A 15,974-nucleotide genomic window follows, 5' to 3' on the forward strand; every position below is an offset into this window, starting at 1 on the left:
CTTGTGGGGAGGAGCGGTATAGAAATTAAACAAATATAACAAGAAAAGATTTACAGAAGAATCTGATGTTACCTACAAGCCACAATGACTAACAGCCCTATTTGTCACCTGAATTCAAGATGTAATAAAGGTTGGAGCATATAATGAGAGAGTGATACTCCCCATCCTTATGCTCTTAAACAGCTCCACTTCCTGAGCAACAGCTATGTTCCTTCTAGCTGCCCATGGTTGGCTCTTTTTCCCCATATCTGCTCTATAGTTCCTTTACAACCTTTGTTTCTCTTTCTCAACCTCACAACTTGTGCCCTATTCCTTTGTTTTTATGGTTGCACACCTGTCTCTCCACATGGCAAATGCAGGCAACACATGCTCTACAATCTGCATGGCAAAAGCAGCAATGTGAGTACCAGATCATATCTTGCTTTTTTCTTATTTTTCTAGAAATACTCAGTAGACTTCCTGCCAAGTCTTGTGCTATATAAATACACCTGGTGAGCAGGCATAATAATCTGCTCCATGGCTCCATTCTCACTTCTGTTACATCCTGTGGGAAGTCACCCACATGGGAAGTTAAAATGTCATGTAGAAACAGAACAGGAAATCTTGGTCACTCTCTCTAGCTCTTTTCTCCTTTACAAAATTACATGTTCTTCTGCCCCACATATGATCTATAGTATTGTCTTCCTTCTCATTCTAAAGCTTCTCTGCCACAAAGTGACCCTATTTGATGTGATTTCCTGGAACGTTTAACATTGGCATGGCTATAAACCATACACATTACAGTTTTGGGATTCTATGCCTATTGATTCCAAAAGGCCTTACTCGTGTGCTTCAAATATCTCTGCCAAAATAGGCAGGCTACTTAGTGAGTGTGGTGGGATGTGTCATCAAGTCACAGCCAGATCATGATGCTCCCATAGAGTTTTCAAGGCAAGAGATGAACAGAAGTGATTTGCCATTTTCTGTCTCTGCATGTAGCAACTCTGGACATCCTGGGTGATCTTCCATCCAAATATTTAATGAGGGCCAACTCTGCTTAGCTTCTAAGATCTGATGAGATGGGTCTAGCCATGGCTTTCTTAGTGCTGACATGTTTTTTAAGTTGGTACATTTTGGGCCATTTTAAGAAAGTTCAGCATTTCAACAGCTAAGAGCAAAACTGCATGTAATGCTGGGAATCCATGATCTGGTCCTCAGTGTGAAGTTTCATTTGATGTTGAAGTAACTACAGGGATTACAGATAGCTATATTTTCCTACTATACCTTTGCCTCCTGGGACTAAATGCAGTCCAGGAGAACTGTTGGACTGGGAAAACAGCATGGGTAACAAGGCGGCCAACCTCCCTGTATGGTTTGGAGATCTGGATTTAGAACTGACCTTCAGGAAACAGAGATCAGTTTTCCTGGAGAAAATGGTTATTTTGTAGGGTGAGCTCTATGGCATTATATCTCCCACCCTCTCCAGACTCCACCCCAAAGCTCTAGGTATTTCTCAATCCAGAGTCAGCAATGCCATTGGGGGGGAAAGAGTTAAAACATCCTTCAACAGGGCCATGGCCCTGATCCCTATTACTCTCCTCCATAATTTTGGCTAAGAGTGTCATCCCTAAGCATTCTATGCAATTTTACATAGGCTGTAAATAACATGTTGGGAGCCTGATGGTGAGCATCAAAGTTGGGGAAAGTTCTACTTAGTGTTGTAATGTATTGGTTGTAAGAAAGTGAAGTGAAAAGAAAAAAAAACTCTATCTCAGTTTTGACCATGGAAATATCACCTACTTGATTCAAAGTCAAATCTATCTGCTTTTTTTATTTTTAAAAATTAAAACAACCACCTAAAGTCAGCTGTAATTTGTAGACAATATACACAATTGCAAAATAAAAGAATGAAGTATAGCAAAGGTATATCTCCCTCTAGTGTGGAAGAGCCTAACAATGCTATAGTTTTATATAGGTCATTTTTTTTCTCGAGTTGATGATGTCACTAAAGTCCTGGTCTCTTGAAACAAAGGAAAAAATTACAAGTGTGTTTTAAAAAAGGTTTTTTTTTGTATTTCCCTTTTCCTATGGGATCTCCTGATCACCAGCCTCCATTTTATCACCTTTGAAATAATAGGCATGACTGACTAGTGTGTGAACGGAGCATAAGAGAAATATTTTTTTGATCGCCATAGCAACAAAATATCTCGGTGGGGAAGAGAGCAATCGGCTAAACACATGTAAAAGCAGAAAGGTTACACACACTTTGGGCCTCAAGCATCAGATCGTACCACTATGAAATAGGAAAAAGTGATTGTTTTCTGTAGATAGGTCAATAAAAGAGAAATACCTGGGCATCTGACATATTGTTTTGTTACTCATTGCCATGGGCTCAAGAAGCATCAAGTCAACCAGATGACTTACAACTACCTGAAGTTTTGTGCTGTACTTTTTGGGGGGTTAAAAACTAGCACTTCTGGCTTTGTTTTTAAAGTGCCACCAAGCCCTTTTCTATTTAAACAGAAAAGAAATGTAAAAATAGGACCAATTAATTTTATAATTTGCATAAGGCTAAATACTCCAACAATCCTGATAATTTCAAATGAGTAGCCTTGTTGGTCTGAAATAGCACCACAAAATCAGAGTCCAGTAGCACCTTTAACACCAACAAGGATTTATTCAAGGCGTGAGCTTTCGAGTCCAAGCGCTCTTCATCAGACTATGACATTATATATTCCCTGTCATGTAAGGAGATCACAGTCTGACAAAGAATGCTTGCACTCAAAAGCTCACGCCTTGAATAAATCTTTGTTGGACTTAAAGGTGCTACTGGACTCTGGTTTTATTATCTTGACAATTGTTCTGCTTTGTAAAATACCCTCTAAAATACATGTACCCAAGGATCCTAGCATAGAAGTGCAATTCTGAAATTTGTTGAAGTCCTTGGGTTTAGAATGGTGTGATTCTGTTTAGGATTACAATTTAAGTAGATGAGGTTCCTGAGAAGTATTCTGTAGGACATGTAGTTACTCTGTGGTTCATGGATGTAAATGAAAACAAATTCTATTACTCTGTCTGAATTATTACTGCCTTGGCTCACATATTACTAGGTCATGCAGTTCAAAACTGCATCTGGCTCCATATCGGTCTCTTTAGTGAGTGGAGGCATTCTGATCCACGGAATGGAACATATTCCTGCCGATCATTTCTGACACAAGCTTTGCCACATTTTGTGATCATAAAATATGTGCTAGTGGAATACTGTTCTCTAGAATGAATTATTCAACAGAATGATTGACGGTTTTCTAGAAACAGAAGTTGGGCTTCAAATACTGTATGTATGATATATCAGAAACTAGGAAACAACAAAGATTAGGGTGGTCATTACAAATTACTCAATCATTCCACACTATCCTGCTGTGCAGTCATACATGCGGACCATCAGTCATCAACATCAATACCATCTACATGGACTGGCAGAAGCTCTCCAGGGTCCTACCACCCAATTCTTTGGAGATGCTGAAGACTGAACCCGGGACCTTCTATATAAAAAGCAGAGACTATTCTACTGAGCCACAGCTCAGTCCTAAATAGTTAAAAGGTAAAGGTATCCCCTGTGTAAGCACTAAGTTATGTCTGACCCTTGGGGTGATGCCCTCCAGTGTTTCCTTGGCAGACTCAATACAGGGTGGTTTGCAAGTGCCTTCCCCAGTCATTACCGTTTTACCCCCCAGCAAGCTGGGTACTTTTACCGACCTCGGAAGGATGGCCAGCTGCTGGTATCAAACTCCCAGAATCATGGTCAGAGTTTCAGACAGCATGTTGGCTGCCTTACCACTCTGCGCCAGAAGAGGCTCTCCTAAACATCCTTCTAAATCCACTGGAGTGCCTACTTATCTAATTTTTAGGATTGCACTTCTGAATCCTCATGGGAAGTGTAGTCCATGAATATCTGGAGAGCTACAGTGTGGCCACTCCTGCCCAAAGGCCTTGCCTCTTATAAAAATGAAATAATCCCCACTGTAAAGTCAAACACTTAGTGGACAGGGTCTCCTGTGGATCCCATGGAATGGATCCATGTGGTTGTATGTTTTCATGCATTTCCTTTCAATATCTAATGCTCAAGGCTGAAGCTAGACTGGAAGTCTTCTTAACACATGAGCTTTACTGTCTGCTCAAATTCAGAACTGTTTTCTTAAATTAAAAAAAAATGTTTAACATTCCCCGAACAATAAAAACTGCCATTCCAAGTGTAGGTCTACATGAGAACTGTTATTCCATATATTGTGTAGTCACATGGTTGCTCACCTGAAGTATGGGTCATATTGGTTGACTGTTTGGCTAGGCTTGGGAAAATGAGGGAGAGGACCCATCACTGTGAGGGTTCGATAAAAAATATATATACAGAAATCTGGGTTCAAATCCATGTACAACTTACTGGGAAATAATTGGGCCAGTCAAGGCTTCAATGCCTAACCTTCTTACTGGCTTACTGCAAAGATAAAACGGGAAGAGAAATTCAATTTATCCCACACTGAACATGTTGAAGTACAGCAGAATAAAAATGGAATAGATAAATATCTACCCTTGGAGGGTCTCAGTCCACCACCAGGTCAACCTCCCCATTGGCTCTCCACAAGAATCATGTTTTAGACTGTTTGCCAATCCAGTCCAGACATCATGCATGGAAGAGAGGAAAGTCCATGCCATCTGGCCCTGCCTCCAGCCTCCTACATTCATTTGAACCTTTGCTTCAGACTTCACACATTCCAAGACTCCACATACAGACTTTTTAAGGTACCTGTGATATAGCTTGCATGTGCACGACCCACCAAGTCCCACCCTTTGCAGTGAACACTTATTCTTGGGGTTTTTCACTGTTACATGGGGACACCTTTGCCTCAGGCTCAACCAGTTGCATGCACACTGGTGATTCTCTATTTTTTTAAAATTAAGATAATGGATAACTCCTACCAGTTCTTTCCTACCTGCCCTGCTGCTTGGTTTTTGCCATGGTTCAGAAGGCTTATCTCACCCAGTGCACATAAGGTTGCGTCCATAGTTGCTTGCCTAAACTAAATCTGATAGGCCCATCCTCCCATCAGCTGTGCTCAGTAGGGTTCAGTCCCAAGTAAGTTGACTGAATCCTTCATCTGGCCTGCCAGGATTTGCTTCCCTCCAGAGCCCGAGAATTCTTAGGGCCATCCCTCCCTCCAGGGCCTGCTTTTGTCCCCGTGTCTTAGGGGCACGTGGGAGTCTCCAGGGAGAAGGCAGAAGTGATGCGGTCTGGGAGCTGATTCTGGCGCGAGGGCTCCGACGAAGCCGCGAATGCTTCCCATTCCGCCCCGCTTTTATTTGGGGAGGTGGGCTTCCTAAGAGCCGCCGCCTCCCGCCTCTTCCCTGGCCCCGCCTGTGGGCCGGAGCGCGGGAGGAGGTGGGGTGAGGTCCAGGGCTGGCGCCCCCTTCTCTCCGGGGCTCCAGGAGCCTTTCAGGGCGGTTTCCTTTAAGATCCAGGCGAGGAGGCTGAGGCGGGAGGAGGAGTTATGTAGATGACAGGCTGAACCGAGAGGAGAGACGAGAGGAGAGCGAGGGGAGGCATAAGCACAGCCGCTGGGTAGGGGCGAGGAAAGCGTCCGGGCTGCCGAGGCCTTCGCGCGAGCACCAGCAGGAGTCGGCGGCGAGCGCGGCTGTGCAGGCTAGGCGAGGCTAGGCTAGGCTAGGCGCGGCGCCCTCGCAGGAGCTGGAGCGGGGCGCGGGACTCGGGCGCCACATCCCTTCCCTGCCGGGACCCGTGATGAGGAGGAGGAAGAGCTGAGCGCGCTCCATGGTGCCGCCGCCGCCGCCGCCGCCGCCCCGCGCTCGGGAGTGAAGGGCTCTCTGCCGCCGCCGCCGCCTCCTCCTCCTCCGCCGGCCTCCTCCTCCCGCTGGAGGTGAACCTGCCTCCCGGCGTTTGCTGGCCGGCGCTGGGGACCTTGGCGCGTGTGGGTTGGTGGCGGCGGCTTTTTTCCCTCCCCCTCGGGTTGGGTGTTCCGAAGGAGGGGGAAGAGAGCGGGGGGGAGGGAGGGAGGGAGGGAGGGAAGGAGGGAGTTAAAAGGACGGAGCGGCCGGCGGAAAAAGAGCTCTCCCTTCTCCCGTGGAAGCACAGTTCACTATGATCTTACTCGCCTTCAGCACTGCAAGCCGGGGGGAGTTCGCGCATCATTCCAGGGTGTTTCTCTTGCAAGCCTTGCTTGGGATTTTATGTGCCACCGGCTGCCGGGCGGAGCAGTATTTCAATGTAGAGGTAAGGACCGGCCGCGCGCGGACGGAGGGAGGGAGGGGCGGGAAACGGCCGAACGGGGTTTCCTAGACGGAGTCGGCTTGCAAGGGGGGGGGGGGACGCGACCGAGGGCCAGCCGCTCGCTCGGCCGCCCCGCACTCCTTCCTGCCTGCAGCCGGCGCTCCGCCGTCCTCTCGCAGTTGGCCTGACGCCTCCGAGCCCCGACGCTGGCCCTATTGTGTCCCGCCGCTGCTGCGCGTGGGAACGGGGCATCCGAAAGGCGCGCAGCTTCCCAGGGGGACCGTGGCTTCGGCCGGGGGTGAGGGTGAGGGTGGGAGAAGGCGGTGGCGCCGGAGGAAGCAGAGCCCGGCTGCCCGTCGCCCGGCGAGGACCCGCGGGCGTCGCTGCTGAGGGCCCCGGGCGAGGGCTTCAGCGGACGTCCCCCGCCGGCAACTCCGAACGGAAAAAGTTCGAGCAACTTCCTGCGGCGCGTTAAAATGCCCGAAGGTGAGCAGCACCCCCGGGAGCGTCCGCTCCTGCTGCCTCGGCAGGACCCCCCTGGAGCGCCCCTCCCCCCAGCCGCCTTCGAAGCGGCATTTTCGCATCCCAGCCCCTTTGTTTATTGTTTTTTTTTTGGGGGGGGAGTTGATGCTTTCCTATTGGGTCAAGATTTCAGGGATGTCTGAGTTAGCCGTTCTTTGCAGTCAGTGGCATTTGGGCTGAGGAAAGGTGCAGAGGGTCAAGCACTTAAGCTGGTGGCAGGCTTCACTTTCTTCTTCTCCAAAGCCAGAAACTCCCCCTCCCCATTCTTTTCTGTTGTGTGCCTGTAATTCTTTAGTGGTGTCCCCCCCACACACACATACACACCTTTTCTCTTTTTGCAGATGCATCTCACTGTAACTTTCTCTTTCTTTTGGTCTAGTCTGAATTCTCTGCTCTCCAGACAGCTTCCTTTCATCTCCCTTGTCTGCCACTCTTTGAACTTCTGTACCAGGAGAGACCACACATATACAACTCTCATTCCTACATGAAACTACACTCCCCACCCCCCTTGACTTCAGTACAGTATCTGCAGCTGCCTGCTTCTCTGACTCCAGCCCACGTTTGGACCTTTCTTTCCTTCTCCCACCTCTCATCTTTCACATTAGCTCTTGTTTTTTTTTTTATCCTCTGAAGCTGGTTTGTGTCCCTCCTTTTGTTGCCAAGTTATCTAAAGTCCTGTTATTTATTTATTGTCAGCATTTCTTGCCCAGCTTTCTCAAGCCAACCCTAGTATGTATGTCTTTTCTAAGAGTTTTTCAGCTTTTCTTCATAAGATCTCACTTGGGGACCTTTCCTCCATCTCCTTAATGTGGTAACTCAGTTTTATTTTTCATTGGTCCCCTTGCCAGAAATCGTCTTAGCTTCTTCATACATCAAGTATCCAGTTTTCCAGTACAATCGCCCACAACATGACAGTAGATCTCTTTGCAGTTGGAAACAGTATCTTCTTAAGCATTTGTATTGGGCTCAGCACACCTTGGCTGAACTCTGATTATGGTCCTTGGTGGCCAACAAAGAATGAATGGTCAGTCTGCCAAGATTATTTTTCTTGTTTCTTTTCCTCTTCCCATTCTTTTCGATGTGATGTGAAACAGCCCTGTGAAAAGGCCAGCCTATAATTTCTTGCCTCGGCAGTGCTGCTGCTGTGTAAAGAACAAGACATTCAGCCTCATAGAAGCGTTTCTTCCTACCATTGCAGGTTGCTGTGCCAGCAGCCTACTCTGCAGGAAAGAGGCCAGCAGCAGATGGTGCTAGGACATGAGGAGTGAAAGAAGAGTCTATTGGGACTCTAGGAAGGGGCCAGGACCATCAAATTAGAACAGAGTGCCTTACTTTGGACAATGCAGTGGGGCAGGCTGAGTCAGTGGGGCAGAGCTGGAAATGGGATCACCATTCCTTCCTTCTTCCAAACTATTTCAGTTTTACTGACCAAATATGCACCACAATAGTTCCAGAGCTTATTTTCAATAGTGCAGGTGTGTGTGGATTCTAATTCCATATGCTTCAGCTTTGTTCCATCATGTTTATAGGCTTTGGCAAAACCTAAAGGGAAACAAATCCAAGCCTAGGAAATGATTTCAGATTCCTAGATGCCCGTGCTAAATGTTTAGCTGCCCAGAGACTAGTTGGCTGGGCTTTTTCCAGTCCTGGAATAACCTCCCTGTGGCTGTGCTAGACACTCAGTGGCGTGCCATCTTATCTCACACTACCTTCTTGAAATCAGCATGGCCCCTGCTACAAGTCTGAAGGAAAATTAATTTCCATTTATCTTTGAGCAAGGCTGAAAGCTTTTCAAGGGCCATTTGTTGTAAAAAATGGAACAGCCGTGGCCACAATGCAGAGAGAACGTAAAGCTATGGACTTGGCAGCAGGATGGTGACACTGTGCCATGCATTTCTCTGTGTCAGCATCAGACCCATAAAACACTTACCCAGGACAATAAATCATGAAAGCTTCATCCATCCTTGAGCACAGCAAATTCTGTTCCAAGAGCAATTTAAATAAACACAGAAATGGGAGGGCAGTTATGTGCCAGAGTCCATGGAATTAGATTTATAGCTGCTGCACAGACAGCATTGCTGTGGTCATCCTTTGATGTGAACATGAATGCTATCTTGGTCCTGACCATTTTGCACTGTTCTTAAAGTCCTAAAATAACATACTTTTGATGCCTGTTGCATACTTTGTTAACATGCTTTCTGGTGGATACCTGCTGCTGTAAACTTGTATTCTTTTTAATTGATGACTTATGGCATCTTTGTCTGGGAATGGTGTTGTGTTGTGGTTTCCACTGCATAATATTTAATTTTCTAAACCAGAAATTTCTGCAGAATACTTAGAGGTATGGTCTTCAAATATGTAAGGAAATTAAATGCACATATATATAAATGCACGTGTCATAAATCTTGCTGTAGTTTCGATGCAAATTTACCTCGGGAAGAACACAAATGCCAGAATTAGAACTGTATTGTAAGGGAGCGCATTTCCATAATGTGGATTCACCCATAAGCTTCTGCTGTTCCATGTTGCATTGGTGTACCATTAACCTTATAAGAAAATTACGCACACTGACCAGTGTGAAATTTGTTCAGTGTCAAAACTGGATGTTTAGAACACGAAAGAGCCATAGTCTTGTCATTTCTCTTAAGAGGCAGACTACTGATTTGCATGGGAGAGCATCTGCCCGTGAATGCTGCCCTGTTTGTTTCAAAAGCGGCAGCAGACCTACATGTGCAGTTTGTTTATATATGCAAATATACCTTGGAAGCTAATGGGTCACATGTAACAGTTCAATATGGGGATTTCAGCAGTTTAGGGACATGAATTTGCTACTTTCATTCTATATTATGATCTGGTTGGCTGAATGGTTTGGTTAATTCAATTGGCAAGGTTTGCTTCTTCTTTGGACGCCAGTGTACTTAGGTCTATTTTCCTTTGAAATGTGACTGGGGAGGGATGGTGTTCAAATTTCATTGAGTTGTTGACATTCTATTGTAGTAGCTTTACTGTAGCAATGAAGAGTTGCTAGAAAAGCTGCATAGCTTTCACAAGCAAGAACTTACTTTGACAGAATGAACACTGAAAGGGTTGGGCTATGGTGGGCAAGCCAACTATGTTTGGAGGGGCTGCTCCTACCTCAGCCAAATTCTTCAAGGAGTAATATCAGTCCATGAGTAACATAATTTCTAGGTTCAGAATAATGAGGATATCATGAGGGTAGAATTGTTTCATGTGTATCTTTCAGCCAGTTTTGGTGAGAGTGGAATGCACCTTGTAGCAAACACTATCTCCTCATCGAATTAATACCTCCCTCTTAGGGAGCTCAAGGTGGCATGCACCCTGTTTTTCTGTTCACAGTCCAGTGAGGGAGTTAAACTGAGAGAGTGTTGACTGCCAAGTCACCTAATGAGCTTCTTGGCCCCAGGGGAAATTGAAATCCAGGTTTTCCAAGTCCAGCAGTCAAACCGTAATTCCACATCTGGCTCTCCTACTGTCTGTTGGCAGCTCTTATGCCCTCTTGGTGTAGAGTACAATGTGAAGGTAAAAGAACAAGCCAAGACACTGCCTTACTGAGAGAAAGAAAAACAGGATTTCTCTTTCTGTATCATCTTCTCTTTGAGCCTGGTGGGGGAGTTGTGGCAGGAAGAAGGAATCAGGACCCAGGTCTGATGCTGTCTCTGGGCTGGCAGGCAGGCACAATAGCTTTGGTGGCCCTTTCAGAAATCTGAGTCCTTTTGTGAAGTTGCATGGAATATCAGCTTCACAATGAATAATGACAGTTATGATGAATGTCAGTGGTGAGCACAAAGATAATCATCCTAGAACACTGTTTCTTGATATTGTGCAGTTGTTGTGATCCCAAACATTTATTCATTTATAAAGGTTATGTTTGTTGTTATGTTCTATAGCTCCACAAGTAAGTGCAAAAAAAGTACAAGTCTCCCTGCCTACAATGAATATTTCATATTAAGTGATCCAAAGAAAAGATTAACCAACTTCAGTGGAAATATCCTTGCCTAGAGGCAGGTCTGACTTTTTACAAGTGGCCAGGCAATTAGTTTTTTTCAAACCTGCTATTTGGTAAGCCAGAGGTTTGGGGGATCATTGCTCTCCTGCAATCAATGTGAAATCCTCGTACTATGCAAGTCAATGAGAATTTTGCTATTGATCTTCACTAATTCATGCTATCATTATCATCATCAATCATACTGATATGGAAACCTTTATCACAAAAGGGCTGTGAACAAGTAATTGTTTCTTCAGTCAATTTTTGCACTTAATGACTGGAATTTTAGATATTCAAACACATCCTTCCTGTGAGTATGTTGTAGACACCAGAATATGGTCAACATTCTTTTTTCTAAGTAGATTTCTTGTGATTATGGGTTATATAAATTAGACTTGAAATACACAAGGACTAGACAGGATTATACCAGGTATTTAAAATGCAAATAATCTAGAGATCCTGTCCAGCAGCTGCCCATCCATCCATCCATCCATCCATCCATCCATCCATCCATCCATCCATCCATCCATCCATCCATCCATCCATCCATCCATCCATCCATCCATCCATCCATCCATCCATCCTGCTTATTAGTGTTTCTTCCACTTTTGTTTCTACTGCCAAATCATACCACTGTTCCATCTAGCCCAGTGTTGTTTACTCTAGCTGGCAGTGGCTCTCCAAGGTCCCAGAAAGACCAATGCCCATTGTCTGCACTTTTAACTGGAAATGCCAGAGACTGAGCAGGACACTTTCTGCAGGCAAAGTATGTACCTTCTATGGTGCTGTAGCCCCTAACTGGGTTAGGCTTGGGCTATTTGTTTACATTTCCTTTTCTGGTGCACCTTCTGTATTGTTCTGTCTTGTCTGTATGTTGTGGGTAATGATAAATACTTCCTTGAGAGACCCAGCCAGAGAGATTTGTTTAGCAAGCCCTACTTTAAACAATTCCTTAAGCGAGTTTAAGCTTCCCCTTTTAATAAGCATGACAGTTAAATTGCTTATTATGGAACAAACAGCAGCAGTATCGAAACCTGGGAGAAATAAGTGTCAAATGTGTAGAATTTTCTTCCCCATGGCAACCAGCAGCTGAAAACCTCTTTGTTTTTTAACTGCTAACAGACTTCACAATTAGTGGTCTGCTGTTGCTTGACTGTTACACATGACGTTTTGAGTGTTTTTCTTCATATCCTGATCCTTAAGGACGTTTACTTGGAAGTAAGTCTGTTTATTTTAAATGGAAGTTTCTACTAAACAAAGTATGTTTAAGCATACAACTGGAAGTAAGACTTACTGCAAAGGGTTTGTGTGAGGATGGCCATTTCAGTGAGCTTAAAGAAATGGGGCAGTAGGAATCCTCCCCTCCATTGGATTTTCTCATTTAAATGTGTTTATTAATGGGAAGTTAGGTACCATAATATCCTATTGCAGCCTTGTTTAAAAAACAAACCTTGCATCAAGACTAAAGGTGCAAGCACTGAGTCATGTCTGACCCTTGGGGTGATGCCCTCTAGCGTTTTCATGACAGACTCAATACGGGGTGGTTTGCCAGTGCCTTCCCCAGTCATTACCATTTACCCCCCAGCAAGCTGGGTACTCATTTTACCGACCTCGGAAGGATGGACGGCTGAGTCAACCTTGAGCCGGCTGCTGGGATTGAACTCCCAGCCTCATGGACAGAGCTTTCAGACTGCATGTCTGCTGCCTTACCACTCTGTGCCACAAGAGGCTCATGCATCGAGACTACTGATATACATTTGTCTGCACTTCAGAGCACATTAACTGGGAGGGCTACCTTCATTTCTTTCTCCAGACATGTTGATGTAATTAACAGTGACAGGAATCGTCAATTATTCCTGAATTAGGGTATTGGATTGGAATTGACTTTATGGTTTTTGACCTGTATCCATTGGGTAGCCATGTTGGTGTGAAGTACAAGAGAAAAATTGGACTCCAGTAATACTATAAAGACCGACAAGATTTCTAAGGTATAAATGCTTCCTTCATTAGATTCCTGGCTTTTGCCCTGTAACTCTCCCCAATCTAATCATGCAGCCCCCTGATACTGGTACTATATTGACTGAATGATGCATGCTTATTGTCCTGAGATCTCTTTACAATGTGCAGACAATCCATACATCACTTGGACATGATTTTTAAAAACTGCACAACAAGCTCTTAGGGTTGCCAGCCTCCAGATGGTGGCTGGAAATGTCCCAGGATTACAGTTGATTTCTGGGCAACCAGTTTACCTGGAGAAAATAACTGGCAGAAGATGGACTGTATAGCATTGTATGGCATTGAGGTCCCTCCCCTCTCCAAATGCCACCCTCCTCAGGCTCTGCCCCCAGAATATTTCCCAACCTGGAACTGGCAACTCTTTTTCATAAAAATCAAAACCTTCCTTTTAATTAATGCAAGTGGATATTTTTTTTAAAAAATCCTAAAACATATATGTTGTTCTCAGTTAACATATAGCCATATTATATACTAGAGTGTCATCCCACTCTGGTATAGTATTCAGGCCTTGGCTGGTCCCTCTGTTGGCAATCATGAAGTGATTTATAATTATCATGTGGTAGGTTATGGTGGTTAGTCCTTAGATGTGAAGGGTGGGATGTTCTCCTGATCTTTTGTGTGGTGTCACTGTTGACCCCAGTTTCAAGGTTTTTGCCACAGCTGTTAGAATTGAAAATGGTGTGGATAGCTCTACACAGTGGTTGACAGAAAGCTGAGGCCAGAACTGACAGAACATCCTATGAGAATTGTTTTAAAGCATATTAGGCGGCAATGATAATGATGAAAGAAGATTACCTCTGCTGCTATTGTACTAGCTGATTTTCATCCAGCAGAATTGTTTAGGATCATTGCTCAGTTGAGGACTCCAGAAGGACAGTCACAATAATACAGAGATCTGGCATTTAGCCATGATGCTTTCACACACTTCTTTGCTGATAAAGTCTCTCAGATCCACTTTAAACTTTATGTGGATTTATCAACATGTGGCACTGGAGTCTGTAGCACCATCTGGTCTTGGTTATATTTATCGTTTCAGTGTGGTATCTATGAACAATATTGATGGGTTTATTAATACTGTGAAAGCCATTATCTGCAATGTGTACCCTTGTCCTTCTTGGTTATGAAATTCTTGCAAGGAGCTGATGAATATTCTACAGAGGGCTGAATGTTGGGTGGACCCTTCTTCTCCCTTAAACCGTTGAAGGAAGCAATTAAATATCAACATATTGAACCATTGAAGGAAGCTATTAAGCATTAAAATAAACATTAAAACAAAAAACACTTCTTCTGAAAAGTTTGTCGTGGCCATGTATGCCACTTTTTGGAGGGGGCAGGCAGGGTTAAGGCCATGGATAGTGTGTGGCAGAGCAACTCTGGTAATACCTTGATGAAAAATAAGAAGAGTATGTTTTCATACCCCACTTTAGTCTACGTAAAAGAGTCTTAAAGTGGCTTATGATCTCTGTTTCTTCCTCTCCTTAAAAGAGGCATTTTGTGAGGCAGGTTGGGCTGAATGAGTTCTGAGAGAACTGTGAGTGACCCAGGCTTCATGTGGAGGAGTAGGGAATCAAACTCGAAACAGAAACAGGGGTTTAAATGGCTCAGTTTAAACCCAGACTTTCTGCTCTTCCTGAACTGCCTTAAAATTCATGTAAGTTTATGGCAGCTCTTCAGTTTGAGAAGCAGCCAAAATTCATCATGAACTTGCATTTGTGAGCTGATTCATTCCCATCCCCAATTCTCATCCCCAATATTGTAAATTTTAGATTTGCCTTTATAATATGAAATAGCCTTTAAAGACATGTTGGAAACTTCATTATGCCACTGGTTGCCAGCTTGTTTCCAGTTCTAGGTAAAAGTGCTGTTGAGTGTCAATACAACCCCTTGATTAACTGAGACCTATATACTTGAAAAGACTACCTTGCCTGGTATGAGCCTGTGCATTTGCTCCCCTTGACCCAACAGTACCATTTGTTTGCCTGCCATACCCCCACTAATGTACAATCAACCACTACTTGTTTATAGGTTTTTGGGGTAACTACCCCTGCTTTGTGCATCAGCTTTCTGTTGGTGGTAAGAGAGACACTCACTGATGACATTTTGAAGGGGCTGAAAACAGAAGTTCAACAGTAGTAGTCACATAATGGGACACAAGAATGGATGGCTCCAGTGGTTTGGGATCTTTGGCCAACTATTAGGTGGGGGTATTAGTATTTTAAAAGGTAAAGGTATCTCCTGTGCAAGCACCAGGTCATGTCTGACCCTTGGGGTAAGCGTTTTCATGGCAGACTCAATACGGGGTGGTTTGCCAGTGCCTTCCCCAGTCATTACCATTTTAGGAGCCTCTTGTGGCGCAGAGTGGTAAGGCAGCCGTCTGAAAGCTTTGCCCATGAGGCTGGGAGTTCAATCCCAGCAGCCGGCTCAAGGTTGACTCAGCCTTCCATCCTTCCGAGGTCGGTAAAATGAGTACCCAGCTTGCTGGGTGGTAAACGGGAATGACTGGGGAAGGCACTGACAAACCACCCCTTTATTGAGTCTGCCATGAAAATGCTAGAGGGCGTCACCCCAAGGTCAGACATGACTCGGTGCTTGCACAGGGGATAGCTTTACCTTTATTAGTATTTTTGACTTAATTGGCTGATAGTTCAGGTTTGTGCTTTAAAGCAGGGGTAGTCAACCTGTGGTCCTCCAGATGTCCATGGACTACAATTCCCATGAGCTCATGGGAATTGTAGTCCATGAACATCTGGAGGACCACAGGTTGACTACCCCTGCTTTAAAGGCCTGTGTAATTCTGTCATTTATTTTTTTATTTCTGGTGATAGTTTAATTTTGTAATCCATCATTTTTTTTTGCAAGAAAGGTGTGTTTATAAATATTGTAAACTAGTAAATAAGCCCGCTGCAGTCTTAATGCAGCGGGCGCTAGTGGGGCTTCGGAGCCGGTGGGGCTGGCGCGGCCGTGAGTCGGGGACTCATGAACGAGCGGGGCCCGGGAGTTGGCGGGGCCTCCCGATTAGTCAGTCCAGCGGCAAGGGCCCAATTGCGAGCTGCGCTGTGCGCGGCTCGCAATTGGTCCCTTGCCGCTGGACTGACAATCGGAGGGCCCAATTGGCAGGCGCTTTGCGCCTGCCAATTGGGCTTTCCAATTGTCAGTCTGGGGGAAGGG

General features: G+C 44.9%; 1 protein-coding gene across 3 annotated transcripts in view; it reads left to right on the forward strand.

The window, feature by feature from the left end:
• Window positions 1-5,392: 5,392 nt before the first annotated feature.
• MMP16 (matrix metallopeptidase 16) overlaps window positions 5,393-15,974 on the forward strand; it is a 187,437-nt gene continuing 176,855 nt past the window's right edge. The window contains exon 1 of one of the 3 annotated variants that reach the window (XM_077351973.1): window positions 5,393-6,262. In XM_077351973.1, the coding sequence (XP_077208088.1) occupies window positions 6,131-6,262 (132 nt within the window). In that variant the 5' untranslated portion in view covers window positions 5,393-6,130. Of the gene's footprint in view, window positions 6,263-6,599; window positions 6,746-15,974 lie in introns of those variants that run through there. The other 2 variants (XM_077351974.1, XM_077351975.1) reach the window with 2 other exon arrangements.

Source organism: Paroedura picta, chromosome 9 (genome assembly GCF_049243985.1).
Source record: "Paroedura picta isolate Pp20150507F chromosome 9, Ppicta_v3.0, whole genome shotgun sequence".
NCBI lineage: Eukaryota > Metazoa > Chordata > Lepidosauria > Squamata > Gekkonidae > Paroedura > Paroedura picta.